At 39.8% G+C, this 21,719-nt stretch overlaps 1 protein-coding gene and 1 pseudogene across 8 annotated transcripts in view; one reads left to right on the top strand and one right to left on the bottom strand.

Annotated features, from left to right (window-relative positions):
• ALLC (allantoicase) overlaps positions 1-21,719 on the top strand; it is a 101,975-nt gene that overhangs the window by 26,691 nt on the left and 53,565 nt on the right. For 3 of the 8 annotated variants that reach the window (XM_077153097.1, XM_077153095.1, XM_077153098.1), the window contains exon 2: positions 19,702-19,800. The exons of 4 other annotated variants lie outside the window; for them this stretch is intronic. In XM_077153097.1, coding sequence (XP_077009212.1) covers positions 19,755-19,800 — 46 coding nt within the window. In that variant the 5' untranslated portion in view covers positions 19,702-19,754. Of the gene's footprint in view, positions 1-19,701; positions 19,801-21,719 lie in introns of those variants that run through there. One more of the 8 variants, XM_077153101.1, reaches the window with a different exon arrangement.
• LOC143676722 (thiamine pyrophosphokinase 1 pseudogene) lies at positions 16,491-18,210 on the bottom strand (annotated as a pseudogene).

A 21,719-nucleotide genomic window follows, 5' to 3' on the forward strand; every position in this document is an offset into this window, starting at 1 on the left:
CCTTCTTGAACCAAGGTATCTTCCCCTGGATGCCTTAAATTGGACATTTCTATAGACTTGTTTTAATTGGGACACTTTCTCGGCCTTAGAACTGTAAACTAGTAACTCATTAAATTCCTCTTGTTAAAAGCCATTCTGTTTCTGGTATATTGCATTCCGGCAGCTAGCAAACTAGAACAGCAGACTAGCCTCAAGCTGTGGGGGTGGACTTGCTTTAATTTGAACTGATCAGTGAGGGGGATGGTGCATTGTGGAGAGCTGACCAGCCGTAAGAACAAGAAGAGCCTGATATTTTGTTCTCAGGGAGGAGCTTACAATCAAAGAGCAGCAGAGGACAAGCACCATGGCTTTTTCATGGGAATTGAGGCCCAATGCCCCACGCTTTGTGTACTCTGAGTGCTCAGCACACAAGCATGGGCGCTTGGAAGGAGCAGGGCACAGAGAAACTGCAGTGGTCCTTTTCCTCAAGAAGCTGACAGGCATCATTCGCCTCTCTTAGAAGCCCAAAGTTCTTTACATTTCTCCCTTGATGCCATTTACTTTCATAATGATAATGAGTCTCAGCCGTTGAGATGTTTGAGTGGAAAAATATGGGTGTGTATTAGTTTCCTGCTGCTGCTATAACAAAATTTTAAGTTCTGAACCTAAATTACATCTGCAAAGTCTCCTTTGTTATGTAAGGTAGTACATTCACATGTTTCAGAGATTAGAGAATGGACATCTATGCGGAGCCATCCTGCCTACCAGAGGGTAGAAGCACTTTGTTAAGTCCAAGACCCTATATATGCGTCACTTGTTATTAGGATTATTTGAGTGTAATTTCCTTGAGGTTTGGAAGTAAGTGTTTATGGGTCTGATTCGTTGAAATCAAGACCCATTTCACAAGGCACAATATACACACATGGCAAAATCTGATTGAACAAAAAGTGAACAATGAAAAATGTGTCTCTCACCCATTGCTGTCCCAGGTCCCTTCAATATGCCTCTCCAGAGACACCACTATTTTCTGTTTCCTATAAGTCTCAGCCTAGTTCCTTTTTGCATTCTCTTTAAAGCCTGCGCTGCACGTCTGACGTCTAATAAACAACAGGACCGCTCTGATGCTTCCCATGTTTCCTTAAAGTCCCTCTCCCACCACTTCCCTCCACTCTTCATGGCCAGCGTGAATTCTTCGGAGATGGGGGGTTTTATTTTTGCATCCTCTCCAATGTCCAACATAAGGTTCTAGATATAATAGGCCATCAGTAGAGACTTCTGAAATCGATGACTGATGAGAGAAACCTAATAGAGACGAATTACACACAAGGCATGAAGAATTGAACATTTTTTTTCGTGGAAAAAATGCCATCAGTGATTGTGTCTGGGTGACGGGTTTATGGCTAGGTGTATTTTCTTCTCTATTCTTAAAAAGAAAAAAAAAAGTGTGATTTTAAGAATGCATTATTTTTGGAATCCATGGGGTCCCTTTCTCCAGTTCAGGCGCCTTTGTCTGTCGCGGTAGGCGGCGCCACCTGGTGGACTAAAGAAAAAGTGTGGCTCCCGCTGGGCGGTCTCCCGCAGCTCGTTTCCTTTACAAATGCTTCTCAGAACGGGAGAATACAGTTAGCCTCCAGAGCCGTTCTGGGTGAAAAAACAGCCTCCACAGCCCTTCTAGGTGAAACTGGAGTCCTTCTGCTGGAAAGAGCGAATTCTCGGTTGGTGCCTCTCTGCTACAGTGGTGAGCTGGAGTGGAGAGAACAATGCGAAGAATTGTGCATTTCGGGCACCCCACTTTTTGGGGCCTCAGTTTTGTCATCTGTGAAAGACTAGAGTTGGTCCACGTTAGGGAGTCTCAATCCTGGCTGTCCACCACTTGAGCCCATCTTGTTGATTCTGATTCGTGGGTCTGGAACGCGGCTCGAGATCTGAGTTTTAAAAAGGCACGAGAGGTGACTTTGAGAAAAAAGGGGAGAACGATTGGATCGGATGACACTAAAGTCCTGTCTGTCCCAACACAGCCATTTCTTTCGTGAGTGAAGAAGCTTTAACATTGGAATGTGAAGGATCCGCTGGGGATGGGGGTAATTTTGGAGGGGGGCGATGTCTCCAGGAGCCCTTAAAATTACCTGATGCTTGGCGGCTGGTAGCATGAACTAGAACTGTGGGCTGGAAGCCAGGCAGAGGAGGAGGAGAAGGAAAGGGAAGGAGATCTGGGTTTAGTCTGAAGGCTCTAATGCAAAGGACAGAAACAGGCAATTCGCAGAGGAAGACTAAGTGAAATGCTTGAATAAGTGAATGAAAAGTGTTCGTGCTTACTGGTAGGCAAAGATGTGCAAATCAAGGTCATACAGGAAGTGGTTTTTGGCTATCAAACTTTGGTAATAGAAAAATTATGGCAGAGAAATTTATTTGGTAGATAAAAATTATGAGACTCACTTTTGGTAATGGGATGAAGAGATAGTCTTTCTCATGTGCAATAGTCAGGGATGTAAATTCGTAACCAGAAGGCAATTTGGCAACATGCCTAAAAAGCCTTAAAATATGTTTATCCATTAACCTACCAATTCAGTTTCTCAGAATTTAGATTAAGGAAAGAATAAGATTCACAATAAAATAATTATCTACTAAATTTCTGGCACGTGTCTTTTTCAATGTTTATAAGTACCACTGTATCTTTCTTAATAAATAGGTAAATGTGAAATGGTAATGGTGAAAAATTGGGGACAACAATATTCAACAAAAGAGAAATGGCTAGACTGATTATGGTACACACTTGCTATGGAATTTTGTGCAGCAATTAAAAATAATATTGTCAAAATATGTATTTTTTAATTGTGAAAAATAACATATAAAAAAGCAATAAATTTCAAAGCACAATGCCACAATTAGTTATAGAACAGATTTCAGAGTTTGGCGTGGGTTACAATTCTCCAATTTTAGACTTTTTTGTGTGTGTTGGCAGGCACTGGGAATTGAACCTGGGTCTCCAACATGTCAGGCGAGAAGGTTTTTGCTTCTAGCTGCTCCAAGACACTGGAGACTAAAAGAAATATCAATATAATGATTCTGCAGTCATATTCATTTGTTAAATCTTATCTTCTGTTATAACTCCACCTCTCCTTTTATCTTTCTCCCAATCTTTAGGGGTGTTTGGGCTATGCCCATTCTAACTTTTTCAGGTTGAAAAGGGCTGTCAATGATACAGGATAGCAGGATGGAACTGGTTGATGTTCTGGAGATGCTAACCCTTCTGGGTTTCAGGACTTACCTGACCTAGGAACCCAGCTGGGTTTGTAGGTTTCTGGAAGGTAATTGTAGCGCATGGAAACTTTGTAGAATCTCAGATAAAGCCCTAGGTGTTCCTTAGGGTTGGCAGGAATAGTTTTGGTTGGGGTTTGGCAAACCACGATAAGTAGCAATGTTCATTATATATATATATATATATATATATATATATATATATATATATATATATATATATATTTTTATAGCTCAGATGCAGCTTCATTCAGTGTTTTAACATAATTACATTACAATTAGGTAGTATTGTGCTGTCCATTTTTGAGTTTTTGTATCTAGTCCTGTTGCTCAGTCTGTATTCCTTCAGCTCCAATTACCCATTATCTTACCCTGTTTCTAACTCCTGATGGTCTCTGTTACCAATGACATATTCCAAGTTTATTCTCTAATGTCGGTTCACATCAGTGGGACCATACAGTATTTGTCCTTTAGTTTTTGGCTAGTCTCACTCAGCATAATGTTCTCTAGGTCCATCCATGTTATTACATGCTTCATAAGTTTATTCTGTTTTAAAGCTGCATAATATTCCATCGTATGTATATACCACAGTTTGTTTAGCCACTCGTCTGTTGATGGACATTTTGGCTGTTTCCATCTCTTTGCATTTGTAAATAATGCTGCTATAAACATTGGTGTGCAAATGTCCTTTTGTGTCTTTGCCCTTAAGTCCTTTGAGTAGATACCTAGCAATGGTATTGCTGGGTCGTATGGCAATTCTATATTCAGTTTTTTGAGGAACCACCAAACTGCCTTCCACAGTGGTTGCACCATTTGACATTCCCACCAATAGTGGATAAGTGTGCCTCTTTCTCCACATCCTCTCCAGCACTTGTCATTTTTTGTTTTGTTGATAATGGCCATTCTGGTGGGTGTGAGATGATATCTCATTGTGGTTTTGATTTGCATTTCTCTAATGGCCAGGGACATTGAGCATCTCTTCATGTGCCTCTTGGCCATCCGTATTTCCTCTTCTGAGAGGTGTCTGTTCAAGTCTTTTTCCCATTTTGTAATTGGGTTGGCTGTCTTTTTGTTGTTGAGTTGAACAATCTCTTTATAAATTCTGGATACTAGACCTTTATCTGATATGTCATTTCCAAATATTATCTCCCATTGTGTAGGCTGTCTTTCTACTTTCTTGATGAAGTTCTTTGATGCACAAAAGTGTTTAATTTTGAGGAGTTCCCATTTATTTATTTCCTTCTTCAGTGCTCTTGCTTTAGGTTTAAGGTCCATAAAACTGCCTCCAATTGTAAGATTCATAAGATATCTCCCTACATTTTCCTCTAACTGTTTTATGGTCTTAGACCTAATGTTTAGATCTTTGATCCATTTTGAGTTAACTTTTGTGTAGGGTGTGAGATATGGGTCTTCTTTCATTCTTTTGCATATGGATATCCAGTTCTCTAGGCACCATTTGTTGAAGAGACTGTTCTGTCCCAGGTGAGTTGGCTTGACTGCCTTATCAAAGATCAAATGTCCATAGATGAGAGGGTCTATATCTGAGCACTCTGTTCGATTCCATTGGTCGATATATCTATCTTTATGCCAATACCATGCTGTTTTGACCACTGTGACTTCATAATATGCCTTAAAGTCAGGCACTGCAAGACCTCCAGCTTCGTTTTTTTTCCTCAAGATACTTTTAGCAATTCGGGGCACCCTGCCCTTCCAGATAAATTTGCTTATTGGTTTTTCTATTTCTGAAAAATAAGTTGTTGGGATTTTGATTGGTATTGCATTGAATCTGTAAATCAATTTAGGTAGGATTGACATCTTAACTATATTTAGTCTTCCAATCCATGAACGCGGTATGCCCTTCCATCTATTTAGGTCTTCTGTGATTTCTTTTAACAGTTTTTTGTAGTTTTATTTGTATAGGTCTTTTGTCTCTTTAGTTAAATTTATTCCTAAGTACTTTATTCTTTTAGTTGCAATTGTAAATGGAATTCGTTTCTTGATTTCCCCCTCCGCTTGTTCATTGCTAGTGTATAGAAATGCTACAGATTTTTGAATGTTGATCTTGTAACCTGCTACTTTGCTGTACTCATTTATTAGCTCTAGTAGTTTTGTTGTGGATTTTTCTGGGGTTTTGATTTATAGTATCATATCGTCTGCAAACAGTGATAGTTTTACTTCTTCCTTTCCAATTTTGATGCCTTGTATTTCTTTTTCTTGTCTAATTGCTCTGGCTAGAACCTCCAACACAATGTTGAATAATAGTGGTGATAGTGGACATCCTTGTCTTGTTCCTGATCTTAGGGGGAAAGTTTTCAATTTTTCCCCATTGAGGATGATATTAGCTGTGGGTTTTTCATATATTCCCTCTATCATTTTAAGGAAGTTCCCTTGTATTCCTATCCTTTGAAGTGTTTTCAACAGGAAAGGATGTTGAATCTTGTCAAATGCCTTCTCTGCATCAATTGAGATGATCATGTGATTTTTCTGCTTTGATTTGTTGATATGGTGTATTACATTAATTGATTTTCTTATGTTGAACCATCCTTGCATACCTGGGATGAATCCTACTTGGTCATGATGTATAATTCTTTTAATGTGTTGTTGGATACGATTTGCTAGAATTTTATTGAGGATTTTTGCATCTGTATTCATTAGAGAGATTGGTCTGTAGTTTTCTTTTTTTGTAATATCTTTGCCTGGTTTTGGTATGAGGGTGATGTTGGCTTCATAGAATGAATTAGGTGGCTTTCCCTCCACTTCGATTTTTTTGAAGAGTTTGAGGAGAGTTGGTACTAATTCTTTCTGGAATGTTTGGTAGAATTCACATGTGAAGCTGTCTGGTCCTGGACTTTTCTTTTTGGGAAGCTTTTGAATGACTGATTCAATTTCTTTACTTGTGATTGGTTTGTTGAGGTCATCTATTTCTTCTTGAGTCAAAGTTGGTTGTTCGTGCCTTTCTAGGAACTTGTCCATTTCATCTACATTGTTGTATTTATTAGCATAAAGTTGTTCATAGTATCCTGTTATTATCTCCTTTATTTCTGTGAGGTCAGTGGTTATGTCTCCTCTTCCATTTCTGATCTTATTTATTTGCGTCCTCTCTCTTCTTCTTTTTGTCAATCTTGCTAAGGGCCCATCAATCTTATTGATTTTCTCATAGAACCAGCTTCTGGTCTTATTGATTTTCTCTATTGTTTTCATGATCTCAATTTCATTTATTTCTGCTCTAATCTTTGTTATTTCTTTCCTTTTGCTTGCTTTGGGGTCAGTTTGCTGTTCTTTCTCCAGTTCTTCCAAGTGGACAGTTAATTCCTGAATTTTTGCCTTTTCTTCTTTTCTGATATAGGCATTTAGGGCAATAAATTTCCCTCTTAGCACTCCCTTTGCTGCGTGCCATAGGTTTTGATATGTTGTGTTTTCATTTTCATTTGCCTCGAGATATTTACTAATTTCTCTTGTAATTTCTTCCTTGACCCACTGGTTGTTTAAGAGTGTGTTGTTGAGCCTCCACGTATTTGTGAATTTTCTGGCACTCGGCCTATTGTTGATTTCCAACTTCATTCCTTTATGATCTGAGAAGGTGTTGTGTATGATTTCAATCTTTTTAAATTTGTTGAGACTTGCTTTGTGACCCAGCATATGGTCTATCTTTGAGAATGATCCATGAGCACTTGAGAAAAAGGTGTATCCTGCTGTTGTGGGGTGTAATGTCCTATAAATGTCTGTTAAGTCTAGCTCATTTATTGTAATATTCAAATTCTCTGTTTCTTTATTGATCCTCTGTCTAGATGTTCTGTCCATTGATGAGAGTGGTGAATTGAAGTTTCCAACTATTATGGTAGATGTGTCTATTTCCCTTTTCAGTGTTTGCAGTGTATTCCTCAGGTATTTTGGGGCATTCTGGTTCGGTGCGTAAATATTTATAATTGTTATGTCTTCTTGTTTAATTGTTCCTTTTATTAGTATATAGTGCCCTTCTTTGTCTCTTTTAATTGTTTTACATTTGAAGTCTAATTTGTTGGATATTAGTATAGCCACTCCTGCTCTTTTCTGGTTGTTGTTTGCATGAAATATCTTTTCCCAACCTTTCACTTTCAACCTATGTTTATCTTTGGGTCTAAGATGTGTTTCCTGTAGACAGCATATAGAAGGATCCTGTTTTTTAATCCATTCTGCCAGTCTATGTCTTTTGATTGGGGAATTCAGTCCATTAACATTTAGTGTTATTACTGTTTGGGTAATACTTTCCTCTACCATTATGCCTTTTGTATTATATATATCATATCTGATTTTCCTTCTTTCTACACTCTTCTCCATACCTCTCTCTTCTGTCTTTTCGTATCTGACTCTAGTGCTCCCTTTAGTATTTCTGGCAGAGCTGGTCTCTTGGTCACAAATTCTCTCAGTGACTTTTTGTCTGAAAGTGTTTTAATTTCTCCCTCATTTTTGAAGGACAATTTTGCTGGATATAGAAGTCTTGGTTGGCAGTTTTTCTCTTTTAGTAATTTAAATATATCATCCCACTGTCTTCTAGCTTCCATGGTTTCTGTTGAGAAATCTACACATAGTCTTATTGGGTTTCCCTTGTATGTGATGGATTGTTTTTCTCTTGCTGCTTTCAAGATCCTCTCTTTCTCTTTGACCTTTGACATTCTAACTAGTAAGTGTCTTGGAGAACGCCTATTTGGGTCTTTTCTCTTTGGGGTACGCTGCACTTCTTGGATCTGTAATTTTAGGTCTTTCATAAGAGTTGGGAAATTTTCAGTGATAATTTCTTCCATTGGTTTTTCTCCTCCTTTTCCCTTCTCTTCTCCTTCTGGGACACCCACAATGCGTATATTTGTGCGCTTCATATTATCATTCAATTCCCTGAGCCCCTGCTCAAATTTTTCCATTCTTTTCCCTATAGTTTCTGTTTTTTTTGGATTTCAGATGTTCCATCCTCCAGTTCACTAATTCTATCCTCTGTCTCTTGAAATCTACCATTGTAGGTTTCCATTGTTTTTTTCATCTCTTCTACTGTGTTTTTCAATCCCATAAGTTCTGTGATTTGTTTTTTCAGACTTTCCATTTCTTCTTTTTGTTGATCCCATACCTTCTTCATGTCCTCCCTCAATTTATTGATTTGGTTTTTAAGAAGTTTTCCATTTCTGTTCGTATATTCAGAATTAGTTGTCTCAGCTCCTGTATCTCATTTGAATTGTTGGTTTGTTCCTTTGACTGGGCCATATCTTCAATTTTCCTGGTGTGATTTGTTATTTTTTGCTGGCATCTGGGCATTTAATCAGATTTCCCTGAGTGTGGGACCCAGCAGGTTGAAAGACTTTCCTGTGAAGTCTCTGGGCTCTGTTTTTCTTATCCTGCCCAGTATGTGGTGCTTGTCTGTCTGCGGGTCCCACCAGCAAAATATGTTGTGGCTCCTTTAACTTTGGAAGGCTCTCCCTGCTGGGGTCTTGGTGGAGACAGAGGAAAGATTGTAGGTTGGTTTTATTTATTTATTTTTTTTAATTTTTTTATTTTTTTATTAACGGAAAGAAAAAAAAAGAAATTAACACAACATTTAGAAATCATACCATTCTACATATGCACTCAGTAATTCTTAACATCATCACATAGATGCATGATCATTGTTTCTTAGTACATTTGTATCGGTTTAGAGGAACTAGCAACACAACAGAAAAAGATATAAAATGTTAATATAAAGAAAAGAAATAAAAGTAGTAGTAATAGTAAAAAACAAGAACAACAAACAAACCAACAAGCAAACAAAAACAAAAAAAACCCTATAGCTCAGATGCAGCTTCATTCAGTATTTTAACATGATTACTTTACAATTAGGTATTATTGTGCTGTCCATTTTTGAGTTTTTGTATCTAGTCCTGTTGCACAGTCTGTATCCCTTCAGCTTCAATTACCCATTGTCTTACCCTGTTTCTAACTCCTGCTGAACTCTGTTACCAATGACATATTTCAAGTTTATTCTCGAATGTCCGTTCACAACAGTGGGACCATACAGTATTTGTCCTTTAGTTTTTGGCTGGATTCACTCAGCATAATATTCTCTAGGTCCATCCATGTTATTACATGGTTCATAAGTTTATCTTGTCTTAAAGCTGCATAATATTCCATCGTATGTATATACCAGTTTGTTTAGCCACTCTTCTGTTGATGGAGATTTTGGCTGTTTCCATCTCTTTGCAATTGTAAATAACGCTGCTATAAACATTGGTGTGCAAATGTCCGTTTGTGTCTTTGCCCTTAAGTCCTTTGAGTAGATACCTAGCAATGGTATTGCTGGGTCGTATGGCAATTCTATATTCAGCTTTTTGAGGAACCGCCAAACTGCCTTCCACAGTGGTTGCACCCTTTGACATTCCCACCAACAGTGAATAAGTGTGCCTCTTTCTCCGCATCCTCTCCAGCACTTGTCATTTTCTGTTTTGTTGATAATGGCCATTCTGGTGGGTGTGAGATGATATCTCATTGTGTGTAGGTTGGTTTTAATAGCTTCAAATTGTGAAGTCCTGGGATCTGAATTCCTTGAGAGAGGGATTCCACCTGAGTTGCATTTCACCCCTCCCATGGGGAAGGTTCAGGTGTTAGAGAGCCCTAAAAGCAGCCTGTTTCTGCGTTCGGGGCAGTTGTAACCTATGTAATCCCAGCGCTGAGCCCAGAGGCAATGAAGCCTCCGCAGAAACAGCCGCAGAAGGCTCTGTTTCGCCCCCTTTCCTCTTTTTCAGTTAGCCCAATTGGCGACTTCCGCCTTTATCAGTTTCGCCTGAGCTGAGGACCTATTTTTAGTAGTCAGAAGTTGTTCCTTAATGCCACTATTGGTGTTAGGTTGGGCTCAATCTCTACTACTGTTGGAGACTCTTTCCTTTCCCTCCGGGAAGTCGCCTGTGGGGGAGGGTCACCAGCCACCGCGGCTTGGGGAACCGCTGTTCCGATGCTCCCAGCCAGCCTGGGAAGCCACGTGTGTGGAAGGGGCTGTGGTCGCCGGCCACCGCGGCTTGGGGGACTGCTGTTCCGAGGCTACCAGCCGGCCCGGGAAGCCGCGCGTGGGGGAGGGTCGCCAGCCACCGCAGCTTGGGGAACCGCCAATCCAAAGCTCCCAGCCGGCCCGGGAAAGAGGGAAGGAGGGGGTCCGGCCAACAGCCGCCGCGGCCCAGGGAAGCGTGCACCTCTCAGGGACCTCACCGCAGCGCAGTCTCTTAGCTGGTCCAGCCGTTCCGGAATGGGGTATGCTGTGTGTCTGGTCTCTGTCGTGGCTCCAGGAGCTGTTCTGTACTGTTTCTAGTTCTTTAGTAGTTGTTCTGGAGGAGGAACTAAGACCCACACGCCTTACTAAGCCGCCATCTTCTCCAGAAGTCCCTGTTCATAATATTTTAATAACATGGGAAATTGCTCTAACATAATTCAGTAAACATGATGGACTATTATTTCTGAGATTAGGTAACATAAAGTCTCTGGTTTCCTTCTTGCTCTGATGGAAGGCAGCTGCCATGTTCTGAGCTACCCTGTGGAGAGGAACTAAGGGAGCCTCCAGCCAATAGTCAGTGAGAAACCGAGGCCCTCAATCCAACAGCCATAAAGAACAAAAAATGTGTGATTTTTAAGAATGCATTATTTTTGGAATCAATGGCGACACTTTCTCCAGTTCAGGTGCCTTTGTCTGAATTCTGCCAACAGCCAAGGGAGCAAGCTTGGAAACATATTCTCTACAGTTGGGCTTTGAGTTGTCTGCAGCCCTGGCTGACACCTGATGGCAGCCTGTGAGACACCTAGGCCAGAGGACCTGGCTAAGTGCACTTAAATCTTGTCCCACCAAGACCGTGAGATGAGAAATGTTTGCTATTTTAAACTGTTACATTTTGGGGCAATTTGTTATGCAGCAATAGATGACAGATACCCTAGCCTATAAATTCCTTGAGGGGAGGGATCTTGTCTGACAAAATTATTACGTATTTATCAACCCTTGAGCAGGTGCCAGGGAGTTTGCTAGGGTCCTGAGATTCAAACAAGAATTAAGGCTTGATCCTTTCCTCCAGGAGCACACAGTTTAGTGAGGAAGACAGATGTAAGTGCTATGTACTGGGGCAGATGAGCCTAGAGTTCTCTAGGAGCTCTGAGGTATGAGAGATAGCTAACCAGTTGGAGTGGGGGGTAGACAAGTCTTTTTTGCTAAGGTGACACCTGAGTAAGGTGTTGAAGGACAAAAGGGTGGTAGCCTGAAGAAGAACAGGCATTACAGGCTGAAGGCTGGGAGGTGAGGCATATCTTCAATACAGCTAACAGGGGGCATTGCTTTATCTCAGGCTCTCACTGAAGGCTGTGAATGGAATGTAATAAGCTCATGCAGAAGCCTCAAGCTCTATATTCCCTACTCTGGGATGGGATGTTCTCCAGTGGGGTATGCAAGAAAATCCGTAGCATGTGGGGGAAAAATAATTGAGTCATGTATTTTTTTGTTTTATATGCTGTATGGCAGGGGTCACATTTCATTCTTTTTCCATGTGAGTGTCCCATTACTGCAGCACCATCTGTTGAATTTTTGTTTTGTTTTGGGGAAGTGCATGGGCAGGAATCAAACCCGGGTCTCCCGCATGGCAGATGAGAATTCTACCACTGAACTACCCTGCACCCCCTTGAGTCATGTATTTTTAAATTTTTTACCTAAATAAGACCCAAACTAAGCTTTTCTAATGCATTAATCATACATATAATCTATCAGTGAATATTTGCATATTGGAGGTATGGGCTCAAAAACTTTTTGCTGATAAGGTTGTGCAATTAAGGAGGATTGGAGCTCCCTGGTCTATAGCACCTGGACTCTGTATTAAGTGCATCTTCGGGAGAGGTCTCAAGAGCCCATGAGGCCAGGTTCACTTTGCTATCTGGGGCCTACAGGTGAGGTACTCATTCAGTAACCACGTCCATCCGGGTTCTGATAGTTGGGACCTTTGGTTTAGCTGGCCTGCTTTGCCCTGACAATTCATTCCTTTTCAAGCCGTAGCCCCCAGGCGTGTGTGATGCTTTAGGGGTTGTCTGTGCAGTAGAGCAGTCTCTGGTGTCAGAGGTTTCTTCAGCCTCTTTCCCATGTAAACAATAGCCTCAGCCACTTGCTGAGACCTTTGACCTTTCACAGACCTAGAGCATGGCTCATTACTTAGAAACTGGTCATATAATCATCATAACATGTGCGTTTGCAAAACCTTTGACAAAACACTTTGGACAATATTTTCTCACATAATCTGCCCTCAGCTATGGGAGGCAGGTTTCATTAGCTCTGTTTTATAGACCAGGAAAGACAGGCTGGGAGAAATGAGGTGACTTTACTGGGTAAGGACGTGTCAAAGCTAAATTGAATCCAGACCTTGTCCAGGACTCCACAGCAGATTCCAAAGACCAAGGGCTGGGTGCTGACTGCTATTCAGGAAGCAGAGCCAGGAGAGACCCTATTTCTGGTCTTGGAAGGGGAAAGTAATTGGTTTGACTTGGGCAGAACCTTGCTCCCATCTCCCTCTCTTTGCAAGTTGGCAGACTCTGGAAGCCAAATGCTATTCATAAGGTCTGATAGAATTTGGAATAAGCCAAAGGGTGCAGGTTCAGATTATGGGCATTTAGATTACGGTTGAGGATTAAACGAAAATGTGGGGGAATCTAACGATCAGCACTCAGGAGGCAGTGATATTAGCAAGAGGTAATTGTGCAGTGCTGCAGGAAAGAAGAAATTAAGGAAGGAAAGCAATCCTATACCTTGAGGTGAAAGGTGTTTGTAGAAAATAATGAAATGACATATTTGCCAGGGAAAGCAAGGCTGTTGCTTTGACTTACTGAGGTGAGGGGGAGAATTTATGATGACGAATGAGAGTGGCACAGTTGTCTTGTTCTTCTTTTCTCCCTGGCTTTATTTTTATAAGCCTGTGATCTCTTGGGAGCTGATAACTTGTCATCTACAAGGAGCCATCTTTCTTAGAAGTATTTACTTGTTGGGATCATAGAAGGTGTTTTAGTTTGCAAGCTGTTGAAATGCAATATACTAGAAATGGGATGGCTTTTAAAAAGGGAACTTATTAAGTTGCAAGTTTACATGTTCTCAGGCCATGAAAATGTCCAAATTAAAGCAAGACTTTAGGAATGATCAGTCTAAGGCATCCAGGGAAAGATAGCTTGGTTCAAGAAGGCCGAAGACTTTCAGGGTTTCTCTCTCAACTGGAAAGGCACATGGTGAACATGGTGATGTTCTGCTAGCTTTCCCTCCAGGCTTTTTGTTTCATGAAGCTCCCCTGGGGGCGTTTTCCTTCTTCATCTCCAAAGGTCTCTGGCTGTGTGGGTTCTAAAATTTTTTTTCAAAATTATTCCTTCTTAAAGGGCTCCAGTAATGACCCCACCTTGAATGGGCGGAGACACATCTCCATGGGAGCCATCTAATCAAAAGTTACCACCCACAATTAAGTGGATCACATCTCCATGGATACAGTCAAAATACTCCCACCAGGGTGGGCCACGGTGGCTCAGCAGGCAAGAATGCTCGCCTACCATGCCAGAGGACCCGGGTTCGATTCCTACCCATGTAAAAAAATAAAAATTAAAAAAAGTACTCCCACCAAGCAATATTGCATGAGAATTAGAGAACTTGGCTTTTCTGGGGGTACACAACAGATTCAATCTGGCACAGAAGGCAAAGGAGCTAACTCATTCATGCACTCATGCTATCTATTTATGCTTTAAACATCCACTGCATCCTTGCTCTGGGCCTGGCACTTGTGCTAAGAATTAGAGCTCTGGACACCCTAGCTTGAAAGAGCTCACCTACAGGCTATCCATGATGTGTGTTACCTCTTCAGGAAAGGCAGTATCTTCTACAAACGTCTCCCATTAAAATTGAAATTGTTCCCTTTAGTCTTCACAAGAGCCCTTTTTTGAGGAATTTGAGGAATGATTGCTGATATCTCTGTTTTCTAGTTAAGGGAAACAAGATTTGGAGATTAATCTGCCTAAGGTCACCAAGCTGGGCCTGGATGGAGCAAAGATAGAATCTAGCTTGTCTGCTTTCCCCTCCTTTCTATAGAAATGGTTCTGATGCCTTTTAACCATCCATCCCAAGAAACAGTTTTCAGACCCATCTTGTAGAGCTCACACTGTTGATCCATTCTTCTCCTTGAAACTTTCCCTGTCTTCAGCACCCCCTTTGTCCACCTTTATGTACTGGTGTCGCCAGGCGTCTCTTTATCCCTTGGCTCCTCTCAATCTACCTGTTCTCTTTGCATGATCTCATCCACTCTCATCGTTTTAGTTACTCCCTCACTGGAGACCTCCAACCTCCGTCCCCTTCAAGCTCCAGACTTCAGAGTCAAACTGCCTGCTGAACATCTGATATCTTAACATGCCTGACCCATAGTCAGTCCTTACCTCCTACCATATAATCCTACTCAATTGCTGATGGGTGTCTCCCATGTGGTTTCCCAAGTTGAAAAACTAAGAGGCATCTCTGACTCTTCTCTGTCTTTCACCACCTCCTTCCTGTCACTTCCTAAATAGTTTTTTTTTAATAATTAAATATTTTTATTTGACATCAAGATTTCAATCTCACATGTATTTTTATAAAATAATTAATTTTTTCTAATGAGTAACTGTTCAGAATTGCATGTTAGTTCCATTGATGCCCTTTGCATTCTCTATTTATAATCTAAGCCGTACACTGTCCTTTCGTAATCAAAGTTGTTAGCACCAAGAAGAAAATAGCTGCTGATGCCTTTCCTTATGGCAGCATAGGGATTGTGTATGCATAAAACATGTTGGGTGGGTTCATGTTCAAATCATTGTTTATAGAGCAACATTTGGCTGGGCAAATATATAATGAAGAGGGCCCCGTTATGAAAGGAAATTGAATACATTCAATGGGCCAGGTTGTTTACCCTGGCTGTGTCAGTCACCATGTGCAGATGCAAAATGCCAGAATTTGCAATTTGAGAGTGGAAAGGGACTCAGACACATCAGTCCAACCCTTATCGTGCCATTTTACATGACAAGGAAAGGAGTTCATGGAACTTAGGTGTGTAGGAGGACTGGAATAAAAGAAGAGGCTCTAGGTGCTAGGTTCTTTATTACACTGTGTTCGTTTATCCCCACAGACTGTCAAACTATCTTCTAGTATTTGAATAAAATTGTGCTCTATGAATGAAAATTTTTTTCAGTGCGCGGTGCCAGAAAAAAATGAATTTTTATACTATAAGTTTCTTCTGCACTACTTTATCAGTCTAGGTTCTAAGTAAGATAGGGACAATTTTGACCTGTCATTCCACTAAAGGTCAGGGCGCTTACTGCAGAATTGAGTTTGGGGGTTAATATGTTAGTAGGATAGACTTTAAGAATGATTTACCCTTCATATAATTTCTTTCTTCACCTATAACTTACATAATTAGCTATTCTCAAATTTAATACTTAGGGCAAGGACTTGAATTTTTTTTTTTAAAGATAATACCAGATACAGTAATAGGTCTGAGCAAAATAGAGTAGTGTTAACATCCCAATCTGGTTTTTCCCAGTAAAAGGTGGTATAAATCATGTGGAGAAATATAATATTAAAAGACATACATAAGATTGAAATGCTGGTGATCAGTGAAAGGGAGGGGTAAGGGGTATGGTATGTATGAATTTTTTTTTGTTTTCTTTTTATTTCTTTTTCTGAATTGATACAAATTGTTCTAAGAAATGATCATGACGATGAATATACAACTATGTGATGATATTGTGAACTACTGATTATTTATATGTGGAATGGAATGATCATATGGTAAGAATGTTTGTGTTTGTTTGTTGTTATGTTTAAAAAAATTAAAAAAAAGACACATAACAACAAGTAGCTCTTGTTGTTAAAAGCATTCAAGGACAGGCAGTGGGGGTGAGTGATGTGCTAGACTCCAAGGAGTTTTATCAACTTCAAAATTAAAAACAATATTCTAGGATAAAAAGAATTATTAATAACACAATAATGAGTAATCAGTATTGAATTTTATAATGGAATGATTCACACTCATTTCCAACTTTTCTAATAAATAATGCTTTTGCCTGTCACTGTAAAATTCACATCTGTCATTTATAATGCTGTCTGGATTATCTAATCTAGTGGGCTTCCTGGGGAAGTGTAGCTTCCCGTAAACCCAGGTGAACTGTTCTTATCGAGCATTGGCGATGAGGTAAGGTGGCGAAGAGGTAAGGTAGAAGCACACTTATGGAGGCCAGTCGATAAATTAATCTTTGATGGCCATTGTCCAGAGGAGCGGCTGATCAGTTTCCACAGTCACTACTCCAGATCCATTGCAGGGATTGGAAGTACTGACCAGTATTCCAAAACCAAGCACATGGTTTGTGAGGTTCCACTTTAGGCCAGTATGATCATGTGACTGCAAGGCTGTTTGTCAGGTGTAAGACCACACCAGTCACGTCCATTCCAGCGTTTCCATGCAACTGGTGCTTTCCTGGTTGGAGCACGTAGATGAGAGATTTCCCTTAAGTTATATTTGGCAAAGGAGTAATATCAGTTGCTTGAAACAGAGTGCTCATAGGTGCCATAATCTGGTGTGCTGGTTTGAAATTGTTGCGTACCCCTGAAAAGCCATGGTCTTTAATCCTGAGTCAATCTTTCTGGGTGAGATATTTTGATTAAGTTGTTTCCAGGGAGATGTGACTCACACAATTGTGGGTGGGATTTTTTTTTTTATTAATTAAAAAAAAATTAACTAACACAACATTTAGAAATCATTCCATTCTACATATGCAATCAGTAGTGGGTGGGATCTTTTGATTAGATGGTTTCCAAAGAGATGCATCTCTACCCATTCAAGGTAAGGTCACTTACTGGCATCATTTAAGAAGCACCCATTTTGGAAAAAGCTTTAGAGCCCACACAACCAGAGACCTTTGGAGATGCAGAAAGAAAATGCCCCTGGGGAAGCCGTTTGAAGAAGCTGGGAAAAAAAGATAGCAGACTTCACCACATGTCTTTCCAGCTGACAGAGAAACCTCATTGGCCCTTTCTTGAGTCAAGGTATCTTTCTTTGGATGCCTTAGTTTGGACATTTTTATAACCTTAGAACTGTAAACTTGCAACATAATAAATTTTTTTTTAAAGATATTCCATTTCTGGTGTATTGCATTCTGGCAGTTTTAACAAACCAAAACATCTGGTCGAAATGCCCACTAAGTCCTCCCAGTGTCCCAATTGTATTAACCTGTATGTCTTTTCCTCCTATCTTCTTTTATTTTTGGCTTTAAAAAGGGGAATTTAGTACATTGCAATTTAACAGTTTTTAAGGCCATGGAAGTGTCCCAATTAAAGCAACTCTATAGAAATGTCCAATCTAAGGTATCTGGGCAAAGATACCTGATTCAAGAAGACTGGTGAAATTGAGGGTTTCCCTCTCAAATGGAAAGGCACATGGCGAATATGGTCAGGGTTTCTCTCTTGGCTGGAAGGGCACATGGTGAACATGGCATCATCTGCTAGCTTCCTCTCCAGCTCCCTGGGAGGCATTTTCCTTCTTCATTTCTAAAGGTTGCTGGCTGGTGGACTCTGTGCTTCATGGTGCTGCAGCATTCTCTGCTCTTTCAGAATCTCATGGCTTTCTTTCTTGTTCTCTGCTCTCTCAGTATCTCCCTTTTATCTTCTTTTGAAGCACTTCTAAAGTCAATGTGGTCTTGATCAGGAGTTGAAATCAGCTCACAACCCTTAATACTGCAGTACTCTCTGACTTCAGGCCTAATAGAATTAAAATCTCATTGATGAATTCAGGCAAAAACTTTCTTGCTTTCTTTCGGTGGCATCATATAAGCGGTTGACACCTCCATCAGCACAGGCTTTTAAAAGCTTTGCTTCAAAGATGATGAAAACAATCATCCAAAGCCTGGTTCAGAATCAAAAGGCAGTAGTTCAGATTCCCAGTGGGAAGTAGGGGTTCCAACATGCTCCATATTGGAATATTGGCCAGCAATGGTGTGTGGAGCCACCAGAGAAAGGAGCGCAAGCTGGGAGAGCAAGGGTGATTGATGACATAACACTCAACTGAGGGACTCTCTCTAAATAGTTTTTGAATGTGCTTCTCCAATCCAGGCAGCCACTATTTCTTTTTTGGATCCTGACAAAATCCTCCCAGATCATCACCTGCTCCTAATTTTGTCTCATCTATTGCTCTTTCACACTGTGGCTGAGTGAACGGTCTAAAATGAAAATCTAACAAATTTCCCCTGCTTAAAATTCATCCCATAAAATAAAGTCTAGAATTTGTAGAAAGCCATCCAAAACCATTCCTTATCTGGAGCCACCCTCTCATTATTCTCTACTTACCCCCTATTAATGCTGAACTACAAGTTCCTTGCCTAAACCGCCTTTGCTTCCATACTTATTTGTGGAATGTCTCTCTTTCACCTCCCATGTGGCTAAGTCAGTTCACCTTCTCCAGGAAACTTTCCACTACCTTCCCAGGTGTGGTTTCCTTCTCTTGGTGCTTCCAGGATATTTTGTGTCTCCAAAGCAAAGTACTGTAATTCTCCTATATCCTGGAGCAGCTAGAAGGAAGAACCTGCGATGATGGTATGATAGTCCATGACAGACTCTGGGATCTGTCCTGTACCTACTTGTTGAAGAGTGCTTTGAAAACTATTGCTTTTTTTCTTTCCTTGCTTTGTATATATGTTATATTATGCAATGAAAAAAAAATAAAAATTAAAGAATCATCAAGGAGTGACGTCATTCAGTGCTAACCTCCAACCACTTTCCAATATATATTTTCTGCCCATCCACTGTCTTTCAGCCACTCTGCTAGGTACCAAGGCTCAATGATAAGTAAGATCCAGTCCAGTCCTTGCCACAGTTCTGCTCCAGAATATAGGCTAGAAGAAATAAATATTTTTTATCCTCACAATCGATTTTCTTTTTTGCAAAAAATGACATATATACAAAAAGGCAATAAATTTCAAAGCACAGCACAACAATTAGTTGTAGAACTGATTTCAGAGTTTGGTGTGGGTTACAATCCCACAATTTGAGGTTTTCACTTCTAGCTGCTCTAAGATATTGGAGACTAAAAGAGATATCTATTTAATGATTCAGCAATCATATTCGTTTGTTAAACCCTACGTTCTCTGTATAATTCCCCCATCAACTTTCATCTTTCAATCCCACTCTTTAACTCCTTGATAATTTTTAACATTTAGAGTGTAGAGCAGGAGTTGACAAACTCTGACCCAGAGACCAAGTCCCGTCTGATGTCTTTTTTATTTTTTTTGTACAACCTGCAAGCTAAGAATTGTTTTTCTGTTTACTATTTTAAATGGTTGAAAAAAAAACCCAAAAGAGTAATATTTTGTGATATGTGAAAATGATATGAAATTGAAACTTCATTATCTAGAAATAAAATTTGATTGGAACATGACCATGCTCATTTGTTTACATGTCGTCTACAGCTACTTCTGCACTAAAATGACAGAGTTCAGTCACTGGGACAGAGACTGAATGGATGGTCAAGCTGAAAATATTCTGCTATTTGGCTCTTTACAGAAAAAGTAAGTTCACCCCCAGTTGAGTGGAAGTGAGGACTAGCTTTGGAATCAGGTAGCTGAAGATTTGGATTCACTTTCCCTTTTTTGAACTATACGAAGCTGGATGAGCATCATGCAACCACACTGAGCTTCAGATTTCATGGGGAACATGAGAAAGATAGTGCAGACTTTGTAGGGGGTTAATGAGAATGAGGGCGGACCTTCTGTGAGGTGCTGAGAGCTTGACACATTGTAGGTTGCCAATAATAGGTAGCCACGTGGGTGCTTTTACTATGTTGCTTTCGCCATGTTATCCCACACTGCTGAGAGGTTATGAAAGATTTCTGATCATGAATAAAACTTGACCTTACTCCTAAGGTCATTCATAAGAAGAGATAATAAAAAATTATATAGTGAACATGAAAATACCACATAAACCACACACTACACTGTCCAACAGAACTTTTTGCAGCGATGGAAATACCTCTTCTGTGGTGTTCAGTAGAGTAAACATTAGCCACATAAGGCTCCTGAGTGCATAAAATGTGGCTAGTGTGATTAAGGAACTGAATTTTAATTTTATTGAACTTTAATCTAAACACCACTTGTAGCAAATGCCTACAATCTTAGCAAAACTATAGAACATTTAATGGATAAGAGAAACCCATTGCCAGCATAAAATGTTTTCTGCTCTCAGTATGTTTGATATGTAGTAATTGAGTATCTTTTTTTGATACTCAATTTTTTGATATGTAGTAATTTTTTGATATGTAATAATTGAGTATCTCTCTTATTTAAAGGTCTGATTTTTTTTTTTTTTTTTGTCTAAAGACAAAGTTGTGAAAAAGATGTGAGGGGTAGTAGAGGAAATGGCTGAATTTTACACTGTCCTTCCACTAACATTTATGTCAAATTGCACTGGGGCTTTTATACTCCTTTGGAATTTATCTCCACCATAGTTCCCTGGTAGTAGTTTTAAAGATCCAGTTTGTTTTTCTTTTATCTCAATGTAACACATTTTAAACACACTTGAGTAAAAGTGTCTTAACTGTAAATGGAGCTTTGCAAGGGCTGACGAAGCATTTAAGTAAATATTTCTTGGAAAGAACTATAAGAGTCCCTTTGCAACTCCTCATTTCTAGCAAAGCTTTTAGGCTAGAGGTAAGTGAGTGGACATAGACTCGTGGAAATGCTAAGGAAGAAGCATACAGAGAATTTTCTGCCCCAAACAAAATTCATTTCTGCCAGTTAAAACAGATGTTTCCAAATACTATATTTCATTTGGAAAAATAAACATTAGTCTTGAAGATTTCCATTAAGGTGTTTGAGATGCTTTTCAAAGAATATATACATTTCAATGAACTTGAGGAAGGCGTACTCACCCAGTTTTAATAATAGGTTATGTTAAATCAACATGCACCACTGACCCTGAATAATGCCTGTAAAACTGAGACAAATTTTGGGAAGGTTCTAGCTGCTTTATAGTTTTAACTATAGAGGGCACTGCTACACTGAATAATGCCTGAAGAAGAGCTTTTTATTTATTTTGCAAGTGGAAACATTCATTTCTAAAAGGGGGTGTTCTTTCTTTCTTTTTTCTTTTAAGAGTACTGAACTGAAGTGTTTTATTGTCTAAATTGAGTGTGGGTTTTTTTGGGGTGAGGGTATAAAAAATGAAGCACTGCACCTGATACTTTGAAAACAGTGTAAAATGCCTCTCTCTCTCTCTCTCGATCTTTTCTCTGTTGAAATTGCAGCCTCTGGTACATGTGTGTAACACAGAATGCCTGGTGTAGGTCATCCGAGGTACATTAAAGCACACAGAGAAAAAAATACAGAAAAGATATAAAGATAAAAGATAAAAAGCAAAAACCAAAGATAAAAGAACATCCTCCACCTACCCACATGCTCTCTGGTTAGCAGGGAAACAGAATAATAGAGGT

Source organism: Tamandua tetradactyla, chromosome 3 (genome assembly GCF_023851605.1).
Source record: "Tamandua tetradactyla isolate mTamTet1 chromosome 3, mTamTet1.pri, whole genome shotgun sequence".
NCBI lineage: Eukaryota > Metazoa > Chordata > Mammalia > Pilosa > Myrmecophagidae > Tamandua > Tamandua tetradactyla.